Here is a 26,528-nt window from a genome sequence, read left to right on the forward strand (position 1 = left end):
CAGGCAGCTGGTGAGTTACTCACCTTCCCGGGGCAGTGGGACTCAGGCTTTGGGCTTCACCCCTGGGATGGTGGCGTGGCAGGCTCTGGCCATGGGGCTTCGCGCTCCAGCTTTTGGCTCTGGCTGCACAGTGGCAGGCCCCAGGCTGTGGCCATGCAGTTTCGGGCTCCATCCTCCGGCCACAGGGCTTTGGGCTCTGGCTACGGAGCATCAGGCTCTGGCTCCCAACTGTCTCCCCCAACCCAATCACGCCTGGCTCCTGTTGTCTCCCCCTACCCCTGAATCCAGGGCTTAATCTGTCCCCAGGTTTGTTGGGTCTGAGTAAATACGCTATGAAAAGTGATATTTATATGTTTGTTAATATCACTTTTAACCTCAGACTTACAAGCTAGCAATAAATAAATTACAATGATTTTGAACATGTATATGTGCATATTTATTTGTTTTTCCTAAAGCTAACAAGTATTTTAGGAAAAAGTGTGAGCGGCCACGAGCAAGAGTTGGTGGACACACTCTGAGGCCACCAAAAAAAACTGTCCTGAGAAACCCTGATCTAAGTCACATGTTCCTTCCTACACTATCTCTTATACCTGTATGAACATAAGCTTCTCTTTTCCAGCAGGACAAGCCACCTCAATGCAATCGGGTAGGCCTCCCCCATCAGTCATGTTCTTCTACACTCGTCCCTTAACTTTTTTTTTTTTTTTTAAACGTTACTTAAGAGTGGGAGGCAAGAACTAATGAGATGCATAGTAACACACACCCAAATATACTTCTGGTTAGATTTCATACCCTTCCTTTGTTGCTAGTATGTCTAATTTAGCTTCCCTGACCAGGGCCTTTGTTCATATATATATCTAAAGTGCTAAGCTCAGGTATGGTGCCATAGAAATAGTGAATATCTTTTATATCACAATTTGAGCATAAAGTTATTTTTGTAATCAGGGGAAAAGTGATAGTGTAACAAATAAAAAAAAGCTGTTTACAAAGACCCAGAGCCAAAGCTTTTTGTCAGAGCATGCCAAGTCCTACTCACATCTGCATTTGGCCAGAGCTCCTTAATAACGTTTTCTATTCTGTTCACCACTTCCATTCGCATTCTTTCTTCTTCCGGTCTGGGAGACATGTACTTGAAGAAATCAATGATTTCTTCATGAAGACTGAAGAAAGAAAAAAGATAAAAGTTAACTAAAAAAGGGAGAAAATTAAAAAGGCTGCTATTATCTCAAATGGTTTAGAAATATTTCAAGGACACTGAACATTAATTTTAAACAAACTATTGTCTGCCTTCAACAAAAGTAAATTCAGATTTATGGAAGTTTAATTTCAAACACATTAATCTACAAAATATAGGATATGCTTATATCATGTTTCCAAAGAATATGGAAATTAATCAAAGCTGTTTTTGTTCACACTAAAAGTGAAAGAAATAGCACCACTAAATATGTTAACATCAGCGTGATATATAAAGCTTTAAATCTTCAAGAAAGTCTAATAAGGAGTTCAGAGTACGCACAGTATCCAAATATTTAAACAAAAGCCTTTTAGCTAACCTTTTCGGTTAGTCCCTTGTCACCACTGAGTCATCGCCTGTGTCAGCACAAGCGATTTGTTAATCCACACAAAATCAACTGAGACATTTAAACAAATGTGAACTAACGAACAGTTGTCTGTAGTTAGAGTCATCTCAGTTATACGTACCTGTTTGCCCACTGCTAAGCAGAAATGTTCACACTAAGCACTGTATTCTCCTATTACCGTTAAAAAGGAGTTGTGTACACACATCAACAGAACACAGGATAGAATGAAGTTGGCAGTCAGCTGATCAGCTGCATTATTTTAAAATAAGTCCCCCCCCACATTTTGGGTGGGGTTTTAATAAATTATGCTTCGTATAGCTGTTTAAACACAAGTCTCATTACACAAGTCCAGGAAATTTGTGTATCCATTTGCACTAGCACGTAGCAACATCCTCCTGACTAACCAGAAAACTAAAGCCCATTTTTCACCATGTTTCCTCTGTCAACACCACCAAATTTAAACAGTCACTGAATTCCTGAAAGATTAAATAAATCCCTGATATAGGATTGATGAGTTTATTTCACTTGTTTCCTACAGTGACCATTATAATAGCAGCTAGATGTTTCAAAGAGAAATTAAAAAAAAAAAAAAGTTATTTGTAAAAACAAATGCATCTTTCCTGGAAGCTCTGATGGACTGCCAAGAGGAATGATTTACAAAATTGAGGTCCTCAGATGGGAGGTGAAAAGTCTTCCTCGCCTCCCCCACTGCCCCTGTCTCCCCACACACAATGGAAGCCATACCACAGGTGTCATGAAATAGATGAAGGACATCCGAAAGGGACAGAACGGTAAGTATTATGACTAAAGAGATACGCAACTCAAATTTCATCCGCCTGAAACATTTTAATATTCTTCTGTTACAAGTAACATCGTAGATTACTAAAACTGACAAGAGATTAGAGGATCAAATATTTTCTTTATTTTTGACTTAGTATTTATCTATGTTCTTTGTATAATTAGTTTAATTTCTTAGTCTCTTACACTAGCATGACTAGGTCATGCTTATGCATGACATTCTATTCCTCAGGTAGTGCTACAGAGTGTTTCTAACAGCAAATCTGCTCTTTCAGTGTTCACTTGGTTGTTACTATAAAACTTGTCTTCCTACTGTCTTACTCCTTCCTCCTCTCCCCACTTGCATTCTTCACTCAAAAATCTTCAACATGAGACCAAAACACACACCCTTCAATTTACTGTTTGTGATCTGCTACTTAGAGGTATTTGCTTACCTAATCATTTGGTTTTTCAAAAGGTCTCCTAGTCTACCACTAATATTTCCTCTTAGAAATCCTGATGCAATTCAGTCTGTTGGTAATATTTTACAAGTTCTTCTAGCACTATAACCCTATCATGATAATTAAGTTTCTGTGAGATGCACACACTGGGGAACTCTAGTCTGAATACTCCATGGCCAACAGAGCTTTTTAGGTAACATCTGATTTTTCAGTCATTGGGTCACATTACCACTTACTACTGAGATTCCGAGCTAATGGCCAGGAGTACAGAGATTAATGTACAGATTTACTGTTAAGTACAGCCTGCAGTGACAAAGGAAGAGGATGCTAGTTAAACAGTCAGTCTGCCAGAATTTTAAAAAAAAGCGCGATAACTTAACTCTTCCTGTTTGTAACTTAAAAAAGGGGGAAAAAAATGATAAATTGAATGTTTCCAGAGGTTATGGGAAAAAGCAGTCTATTAATGCAGTTACTTGATTAGTAAACAGTAAACTGAGTGACAAAGTTCGGTTCTCATGCTTTAAAATAAGATTACTTTGTTACAGATTTGTCTCCTATAGTTCTTAATGGACATTACATTCCTATTAACTCAAGTAGCAACAATTCTGTAAGAACACCTATATATTAAACAGAATAATATGCAGAATATCAACTGATCTATATACAACAACTGTTTGATGCATCACCTGACCCTGATCAGGGACCTTCTATAAGTAGTTGTATTTGTTTGACATTGTCATTTATCCAACCAAATTATGAAAAAAATACCCACATCCCATTTTCCTCTAAAACGTTAGCATGTCTGATTTTGCTAACTGCTAATGGTGCAAGCTAAAAAGCCAAGAGACAGAAAATTAAGTAACACAAGGATACAACCATAAGTCAGAAGTGCTCTGGACTCCCGACAGGTTTCAGAGTAGCAGCTGTGTTAGTCTATATTCGCAAAAAGAAAAGGAGTACTTGAGGCACCTTAGAGACTAACCAATTTATTTGAGCATAAGCTTTCGTCAGCTACAGCTCACTTCATCAGATGCATGCAGTGGAAAATACAGTGGGGAGATTTTATATACATAGAGAACATGAAACAATGGGTGTTACTATACACACTGTAACGAGAGTGATCAGGTAAGGTGAGCTATCACCAGCAGGAGAGAAAAAAAAAAAGCTTTTTGTAGTGATAATCAAGGTGGGCCATTTCCAGCAGTTGACAAGAATGTGTGAGGAACAATCGGCGGGGGGTGGGAGGAATAAACATGGGGAAATAGTTTTACTTTGTGTAATGACCCATCCACTCCCAGTCTTTATTCAAACCTAATGTAATGGTGTCCAGTTTGCAAATTAATTCCAATTCAGCAGTCTCTCATTGGAGTCTGTTTTTGAAGTTTTTTTTAAATTGAAGAATTGCCATTTTTAGGTCTGTAATTGAGGGACCAGAGAGATTGAAGTGTTCTCCGACTGGTTTTTGAATGTTATAATTCCTGACGTCTGATTTGTGTCCATTTATTCTTTTATGTAGAGACTGTCCAGTCTGGCCAACATACATGGCAGAGGGGCATTGCTGGCACATAATGGCATATCTCACATTGGTAGATGTGCAGGTGAATGAGCCTCTGATAGCGGGGCTGATGTGATTAGGCCCTATGATGGTGTCCCCTAAATAGATATGTGAACACAGTTGGCAATGGGCTTTGTTGCAAGGATAGGTTCCTGGGTTAGTGGTTCTGTTGTGTGGTGTGTGGTTGCTGGTGAGTATTTGCTTCAGGTTGGGGGGCTGTCTGTAAGTAAGGACTGGCCTGTCTCCCAAGATTTGTGAGAGTGATGGGTCGTCCTTCAGGATAGGTTGTAGATCCTTGATGATGCGCTGGAGAGGTTTTAGTTGGGGGCTGAAGGTGATGGCTAGTGGCGTTCTGTTATTTTCTTTGTTGGGCCTGTCTGTAGTAGGTAACTTCTGGGTACTCTTCTGGCTCTGTCAATCTGTTTCTTCACTTCAGCAGGTGGGTACTGTAGTTGTAAGAATGCTTGATAGAGATCTTGTAGGTGTTTGTTTCTGTCTGAAGGGTTGGAGCAAATGCGGTTGTATCATAGAGCTTGGCTGTAGACGATGGATCATGTGGTGAAAGCTGGAGGCATGTAGGTAAGTACAGCGGTCAGTAGGTTTCCGGTATAGGGTGGTGTTTATGTGACCATCGCTTATTAGCGCCGTAGTGTCCAGGAAGTGGATCTCTTGTGTGGACTGATCCAGGCTCAGGTTGATGGTGGGATGGAAATTGTTGAAATCATGGTGGAATTCGTCAAGGGCTTCTTTTCCATGGGTCCAGATGATGATGTCATCAATATAGCGCAAGGGGGCATTAGGGGACGAGAGGGGCATTAGAGAGCTGAGGAAGCGTTGTTCTAAGTCAGCCATAAAAATGTTGGCGTACTGTGCGGCCATGCGGGTACCCTTAGCAGTGCCGCTGATTTGAAGATACACATTGTCCCCAAATGTGAAATAGTTATGGGTCAGGACAAAGTCACAAAGTTCAGCCACCAGGTTTGCCGTGACATTATCGGGGATAGTGTTCCTGACGGCTTGTAGTCCATCTGTGTGTGAAATGTTGGTGTAGAGGGCTTCTACATCCATAGTGGCCAGGATGGTGTTTTCAGCATGCAGTGTAGATGTACCCTAACTGGACTATTAAAGAGAATGCTGAATTTGTTTGCAAGTGTCTCAAGAGGAATTCTAAATCTTTAGCTTAAAGATGAAAAGTATCCACAAATTAGTTCTTGCAATATGACAGTATTTTCTTACTATTTAATTGCCACTTCATTCATTAAGTTACTTTGGATATAAAACAAAGCCTTGGTTGTTTTTGTTTTTAAAAGAAATTGTTACACTGCAATAATAATTGTTATACTGTCAAAACTCATTGGAAGCAAGGAGTCTTGTGCAGCAAGTCCCTTGCTAATGCAGTAATAATTAGTTGTTCAACTCAAATTCAACTCAGAAACAGATGCCTGGTCTTTTTAACCTGCACAACAAAAAACAGTCTGTTCAGTGGTCTCACCTCACTGCTCTTCTTTTCCAGGTGACCACTCTTTCTCCAGGTGGCAGTGCTTCCAGCAGGGGGCAGAGAAGGGGCGGTGCAACCAGACACATTTCTCTTCAAAGAAACGGCTATATAGCCATAATAAAACACTCTTCACAGTACTATTTACTGTATTTTTAATTGGATTTATATTCACATATATTAGAAATTCACCTATTACTAAAATTGTACTGTAAATCCAGCACTGCGATCAGTGAAAGTTAGCACGAACATCAAGGGCTGTACTGTTTTCATGAAAAACGACTGAAGATATGGATTATAGATGGAGTATTTTTTCTTCACCAGAATCCTGGGGCTGAGCAAAAGTTCAAACCTGCCTGTTAAGAGATTAAGTTGACTTTGTAGAAAATAGCCATATCCTTATCAATTTTCAGCTTCAAGTAGTTATGCAAATCTGGTAACCGGATTCAGATTTACTCATCTCATTCTGGACCTCAATAAGAGCAGACCAGTTGAAAGTCTCGGGGTGCAGAATAAGGAGGAAAAACAAAAACCAACCAACCAGGGGCGATGTGATATCCACAGGAGCAGAAATACCTTGTTACTGAATGCCAACCCTATATTCAATTAAAGACACAATTTAGGTTTTTAAATTTTGTTAAAATCCCTTCTTGGGACATTTATTTGTTAGGAAGGATTTTTAAAAAATTATTTTTATACTAGCTGTACCTTTAAGAATGATTTTACAAAAGGCTCAACCCTGTATCCACTGAAATCAAAGGAAGTTTTACTATGGATTTAAATGGGTGAAAAATCAGATGCCTCAAAAAGGAAACCCAGTTTTTCATGGGAAAGCTAGAGGCTACAATATGGTATTTTGGGGGAGAAGAGATTCACAATCCTTACAGCTCAGAATGTTATTTGATTAATAGTTCAGATGATTAAGTTTCCAGACCAAGTAGAATTTTTGGAGGTACCTAACTGATTTAGGAGCCCTTTGAAAGTTATTCTAGATAGTCAGTGAACAGCTGATGAACTATTTACTATTCATGGTGTGTGACTGGTTATTCAGTATGTTTTCTGCTTTCTACTGAACATTTCTCTCTTAACTACAGAAGAGGGGGGCTGCCATTATTCACAAATTTGTAGCAGGTATGTTTTCATGTATACTGGCTATCACATGAATATTAGTGAACAAGTAGTATGACCCCCAAAACAGCATAAAAATGAACCAGTCAATTATTCACAATTTTTTAGAACTTTTCAAATCAACTAATTAAGTGGTAGAGGAACAAAATAAGCAAAAATTCTGCTTGATGGGTATGCATTTGGCAAGTGTCAAGGAGAGACAGGATTAAAATCTGAACTAAAGTCTCATTCCTGGAGTTTTAATGAAGACTCCTGGGAAAACATGAACTGTAGGACCATTTTTATTCCGAAAAAGATATGAAGTACTGTTCAGACTATTTTAGAATCAGCTGTGCCTCAATCAGGATGAAAGTTGTCTTCATTTAGTACATTCAGGATTGTTTCAACTCAAGAATGCAGGCAAATTTCTTCAGTGAATCAAAAGCCTTATCTTTCACTGACAGGATAAGAATAAACTTATTCTTGAAGATATTTGCTTTCTCTTCCAGAAAGAGTTCAGAAAAAATTTCCGAGTTGAGTTTAAAACTTAAGTCACAACTTATTTTCTTGCTTTCTTTTTGAAAAGAAGAAATTTCTATTAAATACTGAATAATCATACGTAAGGCTGCAAGACTGTCACGGAGGTCACTGATTCCGTGACATCTGTGACTTCTGCAGTTGCCGGTGCGGCTGGCCTGGGGGCTGCCTGAGCAGCTTGGGCATCCGCTAAGCCAGCCACACCAGCTGCTGCTGGGCCAGTCTCAGCAGCAGGAGTTTGGGTGTGGGAGGTGGCTCAGGTCTGGGGTAGGGGCACAGGAGGAGGTGAGGGCTCAGACGGCACTTACCTTGGGGGGCTCCCCCGTAAGTGGTGACATGTCCCTCAGCTCTGTCCTAGGCAGAGGCGTGGCCAGACAGCTCTGTGTGCTGCCTCTACCCACAGAAACTGCCCCCACAGCTCCTGTTGGCCACAGTTCCCGGCCAATGGGGGCTGCAGAGCCGGCGCTCAGGGTGAGGGCAACACACGGCGTCCCCCCGGCTGTGCCTCTGCCTTGGAGCCAAGGGACATACTGCCACTCTCAGGGAGCTGTGTGGAGCCAGGTAGGGAGCTTGCCAGCCATGCCAAGACCCTCCCCAGCACCCGTGACGCCCCCAGCCCCAGAGCACCCAAGATTTTGTCGTCAGGAGTATATAGTACAAGTCATGGACAGATCATGGGCTGTGAATTTTTGTTTACTGCCCCTAACCTGTCCATGACTTTTACTAAAAATACCTGTGACTAAAACGTAGCCTTAATCACAGATTTGATGGGTATAAAAACTAGTCTTGTCGCAGAAAACAATTATACAATAGTCAAATTTAAAATTTATTCTGTAGTCTGATGTTTCAAACAAAACAGATCACCAAATCTAAAAATCATTTCATCTAAACAATATCACTTCTGCTAACATTCTTTGGTAGATGATATGCAACTTCACATATCTTTAAAGCTTTCAATACAGCAGTGGAAAAATTCCATTGCGGAGTCCATAATTAGGTGTTTTTTGGTCCTTTCTTTTCTTCCTTCTTGGTCCTTCATTTTCTTCCTTCTTTCACATTTAACTCTCCAAAGCCAACAAGAAAACTGCACAACGTTTTGATTCCAATCTGAGATACACGCCTAAACATATGGGCGTACCTCAAGGGTGGGCAAACTACAGCCCGCGGACCATATCCGGCCCGCAGGACCCTCCTGCCCAGCCCCTGAGCTCCTGGTCCAGGAGGCTAGCTGCTGGCCACTCCCCTGCTGTCCCCCCCCCTCCCCCCCCCCACACCTCAGCTCACTGCACCCCCAGCACAATGCTCTGGGTGGTGGGGCTGCGAGCTCCTGGGCAGTGCAGCTACAGAGCCCAGCCTGACCTGGTGCTCGGTGCTGCGCAGTGGCATGGCTGGCTCCAGCCAGGCAGCGCGGCTGTAGTGCCGCCAGCCACCGGTGCTCCAGGCAGTGCTGGGGGTTGGATAGAGGCCAGGAGAGTTCGGGGTGGAGGTCAGGGGGCAGGGGTGGGGATAAGGGTCGGGGCGGTCAGAGGGCGGGGAACAGGGGCATTAATTGACATGCCTTTCTAAAAGAGATCTACCTTGATACTGAAAAATATCAACTCTCCAAATCTAGAGCTGGAACAGTTAAAAATCCTAGCTGAAGACTACCTGGTAGTTTTGCAGTTGGGCGTCGTGCAGTACACGCAGCTTCTGTACAAGTATAAAAACTGTCAGTTAAGATTGAGATTTTTTTTTTTACACCAAAATAGTTATACAATTAGAATCCAGCATGTAGACACAGCTATACTGGTAAGGAGGTGCCTTATGCCCATATTGCTCATTTCCCTTCCAGTATAAAAATAGCTATAGATATATATCAGTATACAAACCTTTATACTTCAAATTATACCAGTACAGATAAAGCAGTACTTGTGCTTATTGTGGTTATATAAGCCCAGAGAGGACTCACTATCACTCCTTGAGGCTAGAGAGGTTATGTCCACCGCAGGTCTATTATATCTTGTATGTATTGAGAATGGGATACCAAAGTGAGGAACTGCTATTGTAACATTACAACTCTCACTCAGGAAGTTATTTTTGTTGCCCCTATTTTGGGAGGTGGAATGGAACATCATATACATTTTTCTTTTAAAGAGCAAGATTGAGGATGGGGTAGGATTACTTCTGACGGTGTCCTTTAAAGAGATTCTTTTAAACCACCATCAAATTTCAAGAAAAAGTTTCAGAGTAGCAGCTGTGTTAGTCTGTATTCGCAAAAAGAAAAGGAGTACTTGTGGTACCTTCAAGACTAACAAATTTATCTGAGCATAAGCTTTCGTGAGCTACAGCTCACTTCATCGGATGCATCCGATGAAGTGAGCTGTAGCTCACGAAAGCTTATGCTCAAATAAATTTGTTAGTCTCAAAGGTGCCACAAGTACTCCTTTTCTTATTTCAAGAAAAAGCAACAATAACCCTTACTAAGCTACAGATATCTGTTTTGGAGGCTCAAGAGGAAGGCACCCAATGCAGTGATCAGTTTGTCAATTACTTCAGTTTATGCTGCAACAGTTATGCCTGAACACAGACACCCTTCAAACCATTTCCAATGATCTAGCTCTGCCAGGAAATTCTAGTGGCCATTTCCACATTTATAGTGGGGGGGGAAGGGGGGAGTGGTTTAAAACCATTTATCAAGATTAGTGATAAAAAGATTCTGGATAGATGTGTTTTCATTATTGATCACAAGAGTGTACATAAAGTCTGTCTGGCATGTATTATATCTAAACAAGAACAAATGACTGGTTTAGCTTGAGAGGTCCAGTTACCCTCAAGGAAAGGGATCTCAAATGTAGCACCAGTGAAATCTCTGCTGATAGGAATCTGTAGTAAAATTGTTCAAAAATATGCTAGTCTATTGGGATACTGGAAATGAGTAAGTGACTACAGTCTTGGGGTTAGGCTGTTCATAATTAAAATGCCAAAGCCCGTTTCCCAAAGCTATTAAAAAATGCTATTGCTTTGATGGTTACTACCATAAATTAAAGCGCGTCATACCTCAAAATATACTGTCCCATACTAACAAACAGCTTCATGTATGATTGTGTAGTAGATCTGCTTTACAGCTATATAAGGACCAAAAGTTTGACGAATGCTGCTAGTCTCAACTTCACTAATGAATTCTGTTTTGAGTTGTGATTACACAACAAAAAACTAAACATCAGATGGCATTTACTTCGTGGAGCAAGTTAAACTAGACTCAGCCTTTGCACTAAGACCGTCACAGCAATTTTGATCCTTTTAAGCTTTAGTAAATTTAGGGCAAACTTACAAATAATTCACATTTAATTAGCAGGAAAACAATTATTTCAGTAGGACGTCCTTTTAACAGCTATTTGTACAGGTAGCCAATGAAAATTTTTCAAGTAAAATCAGATATACTGTTTTGCTACTTGGAGAACCAAGGCAATGGTCAAAGCTTTATGAAATGTTTTCTGCATTAGATTTTGAAATATTAAAGTGATCTACAGAAGAGTCCCTATAAAATCACTAATTGGATTCTCTGTATTAAAATGTTCAGTCAAAGATTTTTATAAAGGATTAAAAGCTATCAGATGATTTTACAAGAAGTTTCAAATCTAACAAGGCACCACATGCAATTTAAGTTACAAGCAAAAGTTCTGATACCAACAAGCCCCACTGGAACTGTTTATTACACGAGAACTGCTAATCATACATATATTATTTGCATCCAGTGCTCTATTTAGACATACTTTACAATGTTAATACATAACAGGTAAAGTCAGCCGATCCTCTCTAAAATCTAATCTCAAAGCAAAGATTATTTTCCTCTTCTTAATCATCTGACAACACTTCAGCGCCACTATGCTAGCCACATTAGAAAATATATATAAAAACAGATAGCAGAGAACTGTATTTTTGCAACTTGCACCAATGCAGTTTGTCTGTATTACAGATATGCACATCATATCCACATTCAGCAACCCTGGAATCTGTAGGCAAGATCTGTGTATTTTCCCACAATAGCCTCCCTAAAGTAGACACAGCGATAAACTAAAACTTATTGCACCTGTTCACATTTATTTATTTATTCCAACAGGTGCTTCACGATTTTCTATCCTGCAAGGGGAGAAACACACGTGCACTGAAAGTCATGGGATATACTCTCCTGCACTCTCACAGTTGCAGGTGCACAAGGAACAAGTCATACACATCTGTTCAAACTGCTGGACCACATCTGGACATGAAGATCTGGTGACCACTGCCAATACAAAGGCACCAGTGCTTTGAGAAGATAAGATGCTCCATTTCACTCATTTATTCAATAACAATTATTTTTTCTCCATTCTGGTTTTATGGTTGGACTGAAGATTGCTCTTCCCTTTCCCCTGAAGGCAGTTGGGACATGGGGAGAAAGGGGGAGATGTACTTCTTCTTGGGGAGGAGTAAGACGGTAGATGAGTGCAAGCTTTGTTACTCACTGTAGTGTTAGTGATCTATTTCTACTCTTTTTCAGGTCTCAGATGCTATTGGAAGTAGTGAGTGGAAAGCTGTGGCAACCTTAATAAAATACGCACACTTTGGAAAATTTGTGCATGTCTAACCAACCAACCTTTGGGTTTTTGCCCTTTTCCCCCCCCTGCAGCTGATATGCCATGAGACAAACAAGTTATCATTTTCATTCCATTCGTCCTCTGCTGCTCTGGGGGCTCAGGAGCTAGTGCAGATAGCTGAGCAGAAGACAGACCAGCCAAATACCACCTCAGTTGCTCTTCAGCCTGTGTGCAGTCATCTTGACATGGGATAGAACCAGTACTCTAAGCCTCCAAATCTGTAACTGAAGGATAAGCAAGAGCGTTGAGAGATTGCACTGGATCGGGCAAGTGTACTGCTGAAGCAGTTCAACCAGCAATTACATCCACAAGTTGGCACAGTACTGAGAGATGTAACAATTTACACTTGGACTGATCAAGTGCAACTTCAACAGCAGTGATAATGTCTGTGTGCTGCCAGTAGCAATTGTGTGGTAAACGGTGTGGACAGAGCTTCTCAGTGTGTAGACTAAGCCCATCTAGATGAGGGCACTGAGTATGCATGATGTGGGAAAGATCTGGAAGCTGGGGGGAAACCCTAAGAGTTCCAAAATGAACACTGATATGGAGCAGGGCACCATTGTTCTGGACACATTCCCATGGCAGGTCCCTTGAAGCGTCACAGTGGGAAGAGAGAATCTGTATGGAGACCAGTGGGTCCTGCTTTGCAGTTGTGATACGTAAGATCCCACCTCTGAGTCCAACAACAAGGTTCCCCTTCCTCTGACAACAGCAGGACTGATCCAGTGAGTGCCAGGGATTGGTGCTGAGAGCCTGGCATTTAATGGAGTAATGCCACCACAAAGGCACCAAGGGCAATGTCTTGGGTGATGGGAGTGATCAGGTTTCCCTTTGATAGTACCGAGGAGCTTCCTGTCCTCCTGTGGTACAGGAGGCTGAATTGCAGGCATAAGTGGCAGCAGTCCTGAGGGACCAGACTCCTGTAAGGAAGGATACACCTGCACCAAGAGGGAGAGCAGGTTTCTTTCTGCCACAAATGCGTCCGGGGCAATTGGCACCAAGTCGGTCTCTTGCTGTGGTGCCAAAAAAGTTGACAGTGCTGCCTCCAGGACCGAGCTTGAGCCAGTGCCCCTTGCAGAACCAGAGCCAACTAGGCTTTGGCACCAATTTGGAGGAGTGGTTAGGTTTCAGGTGCACTCTTCTCAACTCCCTCAACCCTCTTACCAGACTTGGAGGATGGAGACCTTGCCCTGGCCAATGCCCCTCTGGAAGCTTTGTATGTCTTCCTCTCTTCAGACAAGGGAAAACAGTACTGGAATTCCACTAAAGCTGGAGATCACTTCTCACTGAAGCCACAGTACTTGGCATAGAGTCAGATCAGGATGGCTCCAAGAGTAGCTGGAGCATCACCTCCACCAGCTGGAATTTCAGCCTATCCTCTCTACCCTTCTTCGTCCAAGGCTTGAACTCCCTGCAAATATGGTACTGGTCCTTCATGTGCTTCCCCCAAGCACTTCAGGCATTTATTGTGCCTGTCGCTCGCTAGCACATGACTGAAGCAAGAAGGCTTGAAACCCAGTGACCAGGGTATACCTTGAATAGAAAACTCCAAAAGAGGAAATCAAATCCAAAAAAAATTATTTAAATTATTTTTATACAGCTAAAACTTACTATCTTAACGCTAAAGACCAGACTAACTACATACAGTTCACAAAGGTTGAGAGAAATAACTATTCTGGTATAGATGAGACAAAAATCACAGGCAGAAAGAAGGAACAGAGTGGGGCTCTGCCCTTGATGACTGCATGTAGTGTCATGCAGCAGCAGCAGGAGCCCAAGTTGCACAACAGGTATACCAAGGGAGAAAGTTTCCCATAAGAACAGATACTGAAGTTCAAACCACAAAGTAAACATCAAGCTAAGTCAATAAGAGGTTTTCTGCATAGACACCGAAATACATTAATTCAACAGTCCAACTAAAACACCTGAGAAATAATTAGAGAAAAATCCAGCTGTACATCCAGTGGTTTTAAGCCTAGCTCAAATGTTGACCCAACACTCTATCATTATTCAGCTTAAGACGGTTTTCCCCATTGCATTAGGTTGAGTTCAGTACTTTAGTAACCTTCATGCATTTTCAGTTAACCAAAAGTATCTGACTCTACAAGGATAAAGTCATTCTACCATAAAGGTCCAAGTTCATGTGAAAACTAAACACAGTTTTCAGAGATAATTTATGTATCAATTTTAGACCAACCATAGAAAGAAAACAAAATTGTTGTCTCGATACACGTATATGATAATTTGTTGCACACACATCTACAGAGTTCAGAAAGATAGACTGTGTTTTGTTTGAAACATCCAAGAAAGCACTGGCTGCTTCTAAAGCCTCCATAAAGGATTCGAAAGCTAGTGACAAGTTTTAAAAAGTGACCTTGCCCAAGCAAGGGCTTTCCTGTACCAGAAGCATTAGGGCTCACTTGACTGCACCAAGGGAAACGTCTTGGGTGGTCAGAGTGATCAGTAAACCATGGATTAAAGATTCACTCTAATCAGGCTATGTATTTACTAACAGGATTAACATCTAGGTCACCAGAAAGCACCTTTCGGGGGCAAAGGCTCCTGCATGACCATGGCCCAGCAATATACAACATTTATGGTAACTACAGATGGTGTAAGTGCTAGTACTCCTGTACTGAACCGGAGGAATGCTACCTTAAGGAGTAGGAGTTCCTCTGCCTCAGTCCGGGTATCTACCCTGTTCTAAGGTGAGAAGAGTCATGGTATTCTTGGGAAAGATTGCTACTGGAGGTTCAAGTTTCAAGATGATTTAAGGTCTAAGTTGCTCCTCCTGTAAAATTATTTAACTTGAGAAAGGATGCCAAGGCGGCACTCCTGGTCATCAGGATATCCTCCCACCCTCCCAAGGAGAGACACATTAAACCATGCAGATTAATCAATAAATCAGAGCAACATGCAAATAAATCAGAAGAAAACCATTTTCAGGCACGACAAAATTCCCCTTCCCTGCAGCCAACTTACGTTAGACATGTATGCACTGCTGTTGTAGCCACGTAGGTCCCAGGATATTAGAGAGACTGTTCCATCCTGTATTTAGCTGTGACACTCGGAGTATGTTTCCTAGATCGGATGAAGAGCTCTGTGTAAGCTCGAAAGCTTGTCTCTCTCACCAACAGAAGTTAGTCCAACAAAAGATATTACCTCATCACCTTGTCTCTTACTTGAGACATGTCATCTAAGATTACAAGACTTTATCTAATTTAAGAACCCATCATGCATTTAAAACATGCTCTCCAACAGTTTTCACATTAAGAACAAGAAAGTGGTGTTATTATAATGCTTTTTAAATATAATAAAGGGTCTTCATTTTGTTGTCTTACAGCTAGGAGTTCTATACCATGTGCATATGTAAACAAAAGCTAACATCAAAGCCAACTCTACAGTTTTTTGGCACACTAGTTGTTTTTGAACACATTTAACTATCCAATGTTGAAAAGTCAAGATTTATTCTCGTTCTGTTAATTAGGAGGATAAGAAGCATTTAAAAACAAGTATGAAATATTACAAAACTGCATGTTTTGTCAGTTAAAAAAAAAATCACATGTACATCTTCCTAAAATTTACTAGATGCCTTTAAAAAAGGCTTCAGAGTTGAACCAGTGAGTCCTGACTTTTACCTTATTATTTCTAAACTAAATAGGAGTTAAATATTACATGATTATGGGTTAAATTATTTTTCAGTGGTTTCTTTTTCTTTAAAAAAAGATCAGGTAATTTTTAATTTTTAGCAATTAGTATGCCTGTTCGTACATTTTAATTTAGCTGCCTGGGTTTGAAATTATATGACAGGCTTTGAGCTGGACTTTGTCTTAATGTGCCATATGAAAACTAGGACAAAGATACAGTCCTAACATGATAGTAAGAGAGGATTCAGGGTGAAGGGATTCAAGGAATGAAGATCCTAAAACCCCTTTCCAGACCATATATTGCTATGGAAAAAAAAAAAAAAAAAAAGTCCACACTTAGAAGTCTGAGGAATCACCAAAGTACACAAGAGCGGTGCCCTTAAAACACTGCTTAATATGTAAAAGTTTATTTGAAAAAAGAACAAAGTAATGCCTGGTGTTTTGTTGTTCTTTTAGACTAAGACACCACTTACCTAGAACCATCCCCAGGGGATGAAATGCCTAAGTCATGAAAACAGAAATAAAAAGTAAGTACTTTTTCACAAGAACAACAACAACAAAAAAACACCATGGTTTCTTTGCATATGTAGAAACCTGCAGGGCTCTCAGAGTCCCCTTTAGTCATCCATATAAACATGTTGAACATTTTGGCACTCCAAGATTTTGCATGTCCAAAAAAAATTGTTATATAATATTTACAGTATACTTCAAAAAGGTCTCTCAAACTGCCTTTAGCATTACATTTTGAATCCTGCCCCAAAGCATAATTGTTTTATCTCATTTCTTGAAATAGAGGAACCACCACCACATGCCTCTTGAGGTTATGAGCAAAACTCTGATTTTGACTTCCTGCAAAGACAGTTAATAGACTGAGGCCAGGTCTACACTATAAAACTTACATCAGTATAACAACATCACTAGGGGTGTGAAAAATCCACTCCCCTGAGTGACATAGTTATACCGACCTACCTCCCCCGTGGATTAACCAGGCCAAGAGGAGATGCTCTCCTGTTGGCACAGCAGTATCTTCAGTGAAGTCCTACAGCAGCACTGGTGAAGCTGCGCTGCTGCAGTGCTGTATGTGTAGGCAAGCCCTGAGACATCTACACAGTCAAAACAAGCTATAATTCACTTTAATTCCAATAGCAGTGAAGCGACAAAATCAAAAGTGATGGTGGATCTTGTCAGATGTATAAAGGAAAAGGATTTGTGACCCAGACACATTCTTGCTCTTTTCCCTCACCATCATTTTCACGTTTTAATACATATTTGTCAGGTTACCAAAAATGGATGAGGCCTTCCTACGAAGCTCAAATTATTTCTTGTGGATTTGTTTAAACAATTTATTCTCATATATTAAAACATATGCAGTACATTCAACTGCAACTTTCATATTATGAAATCAATTTCTCCACACATTCAGCAAAACAATGCAACTGCTTTTAATTTGAGAAAAACAGTTAGTTACCTGTAAAAGTTTACAGGTTTTTAAGTTATTACAATTTTTGTTTTCTACTAAAAATGAAGGACTTCCAAACCTCTAACATGCAAGCTAATCCAACATCAAACCATGTTTAATCACCAACAACTTTTTAAGTCATCTGGTTAAAAACGTTAGCTGCACAAGATATGGAACTGTTTATGATCAATGATGCCATCATAGCCACCTACCCACTATTCAGTTTGTAAGCCTTCTGGTCACCTTTCCTAAAGAAAGGATGCACACCTACAAAAAATAAATAATAATGAACTTCCAAAGTAATCTTCTGAAATCATGGATCATAAATTATGTCACCAGATGTTCAAAATTCCTTCATCTATGGGGATTTTGGGGTATATCCTTTAGTACAGCAGTGATGGGGTTATCCAGTTATGACAGAAAGCAGGAAGGTCTGAATTCTAATCATCATTTCTTCTATGGTCTAGAGCTAAAAAAAATGCTTTTTTTGCCTCTGTCTTCACTAACAAGGACAGCTCCCAGATTGCTGCGCTGGGCATCACAACATGGGGAGTAGATGGCCAGCCCTCTGTGAAGAAAGAGGTGGTTAGGGACTATTAAGAAAAGCTGGACGTGCACAAATCCATGGGGCCAGACGAGTTGCATCCGAGAGCGCTAAAGGAATTGGTGGCTGTGATTGCAGAGCCATTGGCCATTATCTTTGAAAACTCGTGGAGAACGGGGGAAGTCCCAGATGACTGGAAAAAGGCTAATGTAGTGCCAATCTTTAAAAAAGGGAAGAAGGAGGATCCTGGGAACTACAGGCCAGTCAGCCTCACCTCAGTCCCCGGAAAAATCATGGAGCAGGTCCTCAAGGAATCAATCCTGAAGCACTTACATCAGAGGAAAGTGATCAGGAACAGTCAGCATGGATTCACCAAGGGAAGGTCATGCCTGACTAATCTAATCACCTTCTATGATGAGATTACTGGTTCTGTGGATGAAGGGAAAGCAGTGGATGTATTGTTTCTTGACTTTAGCAAAGCTTTTGACACGGTCTCCCACAGTATTCTTGTCAGCAAGTTAAAGAAGTACGGGCTGGATGAATGCACTATAAGGTGGGTAGAAAGTTGGCTAGATTGTCGGGCTCAACGGGTAGTGATCAATGGCTCCATGTCTAGTTGGCAGCCGGTGTCAAGTGGAGTGCCCCAGGGGTCGGTCCTGGGGCCGGTTTTGTTCAATATCTTCATAAATGATCTGGAGGATGGTGTGGATTGCACTCTCAGCAAATTTGCGGATGATACTAAAGTGGGAGGAGTGGTTGATACGCTGGAGGGCAGGGATAGGATACAGAGGGACCTAGACAAATTGGAGGATTGGGCCAAAAGAAATCTGATGAGGTTCAATAAGGATAAGTGCAAGGTCCTGCACTTAGGACGGAAGAACCCAATGCACAGCTACAGACTAGGGACCGAATAGCTAGGCAGCAGTTCTGCGGAAAAGGACCTAGGGGTGACAGTGGACGAGAAGCTGGATATGAGTCAACAGTGTGCCCTTGTTGCCAAGAAGGCCAATGGCATTTTGGGATGTATAAGTAGGGGCATAGCGAGCAGATCGAGGGACGTGATCGTTCCCCTCTATTCGACATTGGTGAGGCCTCATCTGGAGTACTGTGTCCAGTTTTGGGCCCCGCACTACAAGAAGGATGTGGATAAATTGGAGAGAGTCCAGCGAAGGGCAACAAAAATGATTAGGGGTCTGGAACACATGACTTATGAGGAGAGGCTGAGGGAACTGGGATTGTTTAGTCTGCAGAAGAGAAGAATGAGAGGGGATTTGATAGCTGCTTTTAACTACCTGAGAGGTGGTTCCAGAGAGGATGGTTCTAGACTATTCTCAGTGGTAGAAGAGGACAGGACAAGGACTAATGGTCTCAAGTTGCAGTGGGGGAGGTTTAGGTTGGATATTAGGAAAAACTTTTTCCACTAGGAGGGTGGAAAAACACTGGAATGCATTACCTAGGGAGGTGGTAGAATCTCCTTCCTTAGAAGTTTTTAAGGTCAGGCTTGACAAAGCCCTGGCTGGGATGATTTAATTGGGGATTGGTCCTGCTTTGAGCAAGGGGTTGGACTAGATGACCTCCTGAGGCCCCTTCCAACCCTGATATTCTATGATTCTATTCCCTTTTAATAGTGTTACTATGCTTCACATTTTCATGTCACTCTCCATTTTACCTGACTGCATTTAACATCATTTAAATTGAAAGCCATTAACATTTCCAAACAAAGAACAAATACGCCATATAACTCACTGGCTTGTGCACCTAAGAACATTCTCCAGCAACAAAATTTCACTTCTCTTCTCTTCACAGCTTCAGTTTTATTTGCCCAAAACAAACAATACATTCAATATATCAAATGTGTTTTTCCCCTTGATGCAGTATCTCTTCACGGATCTACTCCCAACAGGATTACACTCTGCATGCTGTCTGCCTGGGAATGAGGATGAGCTGCTCTGTTCCCTTCTAGCCTGCTCCCTGTGGGATTACGCTCTTTAGGCCATCCACCTGAGAATCATGAACTGGGTTCTTTCCTTTGATCCTGGGACTCCTGCAGGACCCATCCTACTCCCTGCGATTTGCCACCTCAGTTTAGCTACTTGCTGGTTTTTATGAGGACTAGGTGATTTTCAAGCTAGTACCTGGTCCCTACCCTCATACCATCAGCTGAGAGACAACTGAGGAGTCATAGGTGGGGTGAGGCCTGCAACACACCATAAACCTCTGGTGTGTAAAAGGAAAAAGCTAACCAGTCAACTAAGCATCCAAAACTTCAGAACTGAGTGTGGAAAGCCTGGACAAAGATGTGTCTTGCAAGACATTCTCAAATGTGGCCACTCTTGGGGTTATATGAATTTAGAATAGAGTGAATTCTGAAGGCGCAGAACAGCTACTGAGGAAGTCCAAATTTGGCTCACAATCTTCAGCTTTGAGAAACATTACTGAGCAGCGTTTGTAACAGAGCACTATCTTTTTAAGTCTAAACCATACATAGAGACCAGCTACTTGTATTTCATCCAGAAGTGTATTTTCAGTCAATCTAGAGTAGAGCATGGGTATAATATGCTCTAACAGTTCTGCCCAACTCAGACGTTTACTTTCTCTGCCTTAGTTCTTATGCCATTGTATTATAACATCAGATACTGAATTAGAAGGATGAGAAGATTCATTTTGTAAACATTTTACCGGCTTCACTGAACGCCAGTGTGGTAGCAGCCTCTGAAATTCAGAATGAATTCCATGATCAGTCTAATTCCCTCCCCCCATTCTTTTGCATCTGAAATGTTGGCGGAGACATTTCAGTTATGCTAACATAGGAAAATACACTTCTCATATGTTTCAATGTGTGGTTTTTTTAAACACTTAAGACTGTATAAGCCAGAAACTCCAGATTTAGCTTGTCTTGATTAGAACTCACTGAAATCTACAAAACATATATCTAATTTTCTTCATACTTTAAAAAGATATATATCACCAAGATTACTTTAGTGCTATTTTGCCACTATAGCTCAAAACAATATACTACTCTGCTAAGGGTACTGTGGCAAAGCAAATTCATTTAAGTAGTCTTTGCCAGTATCAAGTATATGCCACTAATCTCACACATATATGGATTACAACTTTTCAATCGGGTTTTTGATTTTATTCTTTTTAACATCACCATTGGCAAAGTCTGAAAAGCAGATAAGATATGCAAGGTAAATCTTTGGTGTAAAGCAACTTGTTAATTTCACAGGTCACTTTAATGTCAAGAAATTTACAGGATCAGTTAGGAAATTGCCAAATTAAGGATTCCAGAGCATAGAAAATACGAATAAAAGAATGTGGCCATGTGATATTTTCTATTCCCTTTATCTTTGATAAATGCAAGCTTTAATATATTATTGTTTATTAGCAACATATACCATATACCTCAGAATGCATACTACAGCTCACTTAACCCTGCAAGAGCAGCATTAACTTTTAGAATTGACTAACTTTTGAATGCTTAATATTTAAGCCTTGATAATGCAAAAAATTGTATGAAATTATGTACACTGAAGACACACCACAATAATTTCTGAATCTTAATATTACAGGTCACAAGTGTATCATTTTAATATTCATTTAAACTCACTACATCTGTAAAACATTTTAACACAAATATTATGTTTCTCAACCCAAATCCAAGATCAAAACAGAAACACAGATATACCTGATGGAACATGATGACTGTCTAAGAGATAAACAATATGTGTACCAAAGTATTGTCAATATTTCAACATGTGTGTTTAATTTAATTTAGCCTTTTAAACTTCAGTGATCACTATTACATACTATTAAGTGTCTACCCATACTGTCCTTGAAGGTAAGAACTATGGACCTGATTTTCAGAATGTTGAAACCCTAGATCCATACGTGTTTGTTTGTATTCACACTTGTACACCCATTTTGCACAAACAGTTACACATGCAATTGTTATCACCCCATCAGGAATGTAAATATCACATTGCAACTGTGGTAACTGTGTAAGTAAAGGAGTTTTGGAAATAACTCAGATCTAATCTTTCTGAAAATTATGATTATGTATTCCATAACTTCACACTAAGTAAACTAACACAAAAGTGAAAAATACACAGAAACCTTCAAATTACATATACTTTTTTAGAACATCAATGTCAGGGCTTTTCTAATTTCATGTCAATAATTTGTGTACCATAATCACAAGCAAACCCAATGGCCAGGCTTTGACTGGAGTTATCTTTGCTAAAATAAGAAACTGTGATTTTTTTCAATCTTGGAACCCTTTTGTACAAAGAATTATTTTTAGGACAGGTTCAACATGGAGCCTGTATACCTCTGACAGCATCTCCTTAAATCCCTGACAGCAACTAAAACACCTTTGATCTAGTTAGCAATTAAATTGTAAACCAACTAACTCTCCTAATTCATATAGCAAAAAGTACAATCTGCACTGAGTTGCAGTTACATTACTTCCATCTGGGGGTTCTGGTGACACCGATTATCCAACTGGAGCTCTGCTCTTATGATTGATGTCACCCATGAGGCCTAAGTAATAACTTCCTTATATCTCACTGAAGCTCATCCATTGTTTTCTGGATCTTCAATAGTGGGAAAAGTTACATTGGATTTACAAGCAGAAAAATATTTTTAAAAAACCCTCCCATCTCAAACTAAACATATGACAGAGCAGAAAATAAACGCAAAGAAAGCTATTTTCCAAAATTAAGCATTTGACACGTTCTGACCAAGTAATTTAATAATAATTTTTAAAAAACTGTCCATTCCCAGCTAAAACTATCCAGCACTTAAAACTCTTCACAACAGTTATGGAAGATTTCATTCTGTAAGGACTGCAGAACTTTAAACAGGATCCCTTACAGTGTAAAATTTTAACTAAATAGCCTAAAATTAGAAGTAGAGGGCAATACAAGAATTGATAGGAGAGTAGGAAGCCTCTGGTTACACAGTTATTATTTTCTGAAGTGACCAGCAATATTAGGTGCCCAACTTGAGACACCCTGAAATTTTGAAAAGGCAAATGCTCACCACTTTCTGAAAATCAGGGTCCTTTGAGACATTTCAAGATGGGCACACAAAAATAGAGCTACCTAAAAGCACTAGTAATTTCTGAAAATATAGGCCCATCTCAATAAGCCTCTGGAAGACACCTGAGCTCAACAGCTGGCTGCTCAAAGTAAGTGCAACTTGGCCTCAGGAAAAGCCATTCACATCACATCCAGCACATGAACCATGCAACCAAACCTCACTTTGTGCAAAGAACTGAAATAGGGAAAAAGAAAAGGAGTACTTGTGGCACCTTAGAGACTAACAAATTTATTTGAGCATAAGCTTTCATGTGCTACAGCTCACCTCATCAGATGCAGCTGTAGCTCACGAAAGCTTATGCTCAAACAAATTTGTTAGTCTCTAAGGTGCCACAAGTACTCCTTTTCTTTTTGCGAATACAGACTAACACAGCTGTTACTCTGAAACCTGAAATAGGGAAATCGCTGAACTAGCCAAAGACACTCCCCAACTGACATGCTCCTATCTTGCAACTAACTACAAAGACAATTATCCAAAGTCACATGCTATATTTTGCAACATACAAGCTAAAAAAAAAAAGAAGAAGAAGAAGAAGAAGCCATCCATCACCATACAATCTCCATTAAGAGAGTATGTGAATGGGTGCGTGAAGTAAAAAGTGTTCAAGTGGTTCTCCCCAGATCTCTCACCCTAAACCCACACATACAACATTAGGTGGATCTATGCAAATACTGTCACCTTCATATAGAAAATGGGAATGTGACAGCAGGTGATGTTTGTTCATCTACCCCACCCACCATATGTTCACCCATCACCAGATGGTGAGGGCTGTGTTAGACAGAGTACCAAGTATACATATACAGCATAGAAGGCAATTTATACAAGACATCCAGATGCACACTACACAGAGTTAGAAGAAGTCTATATAAACCACACACGGACATTCCCCCAGATTGTGTGTTCTGCCTCTCAGAGAGGGAAACAGTGTCAGCTGGAGAGCACTGCAGAAATGACATTCTTGTATCTGTACCATCAGACCTCAGCAAAATATACTCTCTGTGTAAGTATATTCAGTGTCAGAAGGAAAGGTCTGTGAAGTACATGGACCGATGTATTAATACAACAGGACATAAAAGCAATCAGAGCAAGAGGTTGGTGCAAAATGTCTCACCAAGTGGATTTGAATACATGTTCACATTTAGTAGAAGATATGTGAAGAATCAGAACTCTGAGAAACATGCTCATCTCCTTGGTGCGAGTGTACATACATGCATGCAACGGCAGGCTGTTTCACAGTTTCCCCACCATGTACCATACGCACAACAGGTGATGTCTAAGAAATATGCCTCACCCCTCCCATGTGTATGTGCACTCACACTGACATTAGGAAGGGCTTTTCTACAAATAATAAACATGTATATACTAAAGCTTCCCTTCCCCCCGCCCATCTCCAAAGTGCTTTGCAGACATTCATTAATTAAACCAAGGGTGAAACCCACAACACGAGTGCATGCAGTGACAACAAGAAGAGTCTGCAAGGTGATCCTTCTCTCCTGCATATAGGCGTGTCTGCAACATTAGTATTCATACAGACACCTCCCTGGGCATTTCCAGAACTGCATACGTTTTGCTGTAATTGAAGATTTTCTTTACATACTCTGAAATTAGATACTATCCCCTGCTAATGTCTGCAATCAAATTAGAAGGTTTCCATCCACTAGGGTCCTTAACCTCACATCTACAATATGCTTCCCAAAAGTCCTATCCTGCATATGTCTGGGAGCAGAAAAGGCAATGACTCCTGCTCATTGGTGTATAGCATGTTGGTTGTGCAATATACCCCTCCACTTTTCCTTGTATAATTCTCTCAGATATTTCTAACAAGCCTATTGCCATGGCATGTAAGAGAAAACAGATCAAGAGGAAATGCCTTTGAAATAACTCTTCCTTCCCCCAAATGTGAGATTGCCTCTGGGCAATGACAGCAAGAGAAGATGCCAGAGTAGGTAACATGCCTCCCCTTCCTCTCCCATGTGAGCGTGCATCTGTGCAACGGCAGCAAGAAGCAATGCCTGTGAAAGATGCTCCTGATGTGTGACAGTAGAAGGTGGTTATAGAACAGTCGTGCCCCCTCCCCCCCCAATATGGGTGTCTGTGCAATGACAGCAGGAGGGCCTGCAACAGGCCCCACCCCACCCCCACAGATGTGTGTCTGTGACAGCGGGAGATGGGGACTGAGCATGCTCTGCTCTCCCTCCCACCCCATGTGCGTCCCGTCAGGGCAAGGAGAGGCGGCGCCATGGGAGCAGATGCCCCACAGAGCCGGCCGGCTGGGCCCCACACGGGTCGCTTCTCCTCACGTGTGCGGTGTTTCCCTGGCCCTGCGGGGCCCTCCGCCCCCTTGGGATCCCCTAGGCCTCCCCCACCCCAGTTGCTCCGTATCGCCCCCTGCCCCGCTCCCCACAGGGCCCCGCCGGGGCGCTTACCCCACGACTCCCGGGCTGTAGTTCCTCCCCTTCCAAGGGGTGTCGGTGAAGAGCGGCTGGGCCTGGTCGCTGGCGGCCGGCCCGTCCCCCGGGGCGGGGGCCCCGCTCTGCTCGGGGGGCCCCAGGAGGATGGTGTAGTTGAGCCCGAAGGTGCTGGCCTTGTTGTCACGTTTCCTCTTGTTGCCGGCGGCCGAGGCCGAGGCGGCGGGCGGCTCCCCCCGTGCAGGCCGGGCCCAGGCGGTGGGCCCCGGGGGCGGCGGGGCCTGGTGGCGGCTGTGGTTGTGCTGGTTGTTGGCGTTCTCGAGCGGCAGGAAGTCGGGCTGGGGGTCGATCCGGGGGACGCGGTACATGCCGGGCGGGGAGGCCGGGCCCACCCCGGCGGGAGCGCTCTGCAGCCGCTGCTGCTGGAAGTACAGGTTGCGGACCCCCTGCGTGGTCTCCCAGATCTGCATCCACAGGCGGTTCGAGGGGCCGAGCTGCTCTGGCTGGAACCAGGCGATCCGGGGATCCATCAAACGGGGACCAACCCCGGCTGCCTCCGCTCCCGCTCCGCGCCGGCCGCCGTCGCCAAGACCCTGTCACCGGGTCCCAGCGCTAATGGCGGCTCCTATGGAAAGGCAGCTCTGCGCCTGCCTGCTGCCTGCCTGCGCTCCACACAGCCCCCGCCCCTCGCGGCGAGCGAGGCGGGGCCCGCCTGGGCCCCAAGCCTGCGGGCCGCGCGTAATAAAGGGGAGGCGGTGGCGGCCGCAAGGGGCGGGGAGCTGCGTTATTCGTGGGCCCTCCAGTACGTGAAACCCCCTTCCAGCAAGCTGGGCTGTGTCCCCCCTGCCGCCTCACTCTCCAGCCTCCCAGCCCTCGTCCCCCAACTCTCCCCTCTCCCGCCTGGTGCTCTTCGCTCTGCCCATCTTCATGCGCCTAGCCCCGTTGATTCTCCCATTCCCTCACCCCATTCTCGCAAGGCCATCGCTACCCCCGACCCCCATTCTCCCCCGACCCCGGGCCCCCTGCCCTCCCAGCCTCTCCCCCATGGCTGTGTTTTTGAGCCGCTCAGTATTCAGTCATCAGACATTAAACCACTATCCTCCGACCTGACGCGAGACCCGCGAAATTGTTAGGGCGTTCAGGTGCCAAATCAGATTCCGTGAACAGGAAGCCCTCCAGGAAACGTTTCATTGCAGTGAAAACAGGTATAGTGCCTAATCTTGCACTATTGGGATTCGCCCA

At 42.3% G+C, this 26,528-nt stretch overlaps 1 protein-coding gene across 3 annotated transcripts in view; it reads right to left on the reverse strand.

Moving 5' to 3' along the window:
• The window catches only part of TENT4B (terminal nucleotidyltransferase 4B), a 51,751-nt gene extending 25,740 nt beyond the window's left edge, over positions 1–26,011 (reverse strand). The window contains exons 1-2 of one of the 3 annotated variants that reach the window (XM_073307668.1): positions 25,305–26,011; positions 1,037–1,160 (exon numbers count right to left, since the gene is read on the reverse strand). In XM_073307668.1, coding sequence (XP_073163769.1) covers positions 1,037–1,160; positions 25,305–25,816 — 636 coding nt within the window. In that variant the 5' untranslated portion in view covers positions 25,817–26,011. The remainder of the gene's footprint in view (positions 1–1,036; positions 1,161–25,304) is intronic. The other 2 variants (XM_073307665.1, XM_073307666.1) reach the window with 2 other exon arrangements.
• Positions 26,012–26,528: the final 517 nt, after the last annotated feature.

Source organism: Lepidochelys kempii, chromosome 12 (genome assembly GCF_965140265.1).
Source record: "Lepidochelys kempii isolate rLepKem1 chromosome 12, rLepKem1.hap2, whole genome shotgun sequence".
Lineage (NCBI taxonomy): Eukaryota > Metazoa > Chordata > Testudines > Cheloniidae > Lepidochelys > Lepidochelys kempii.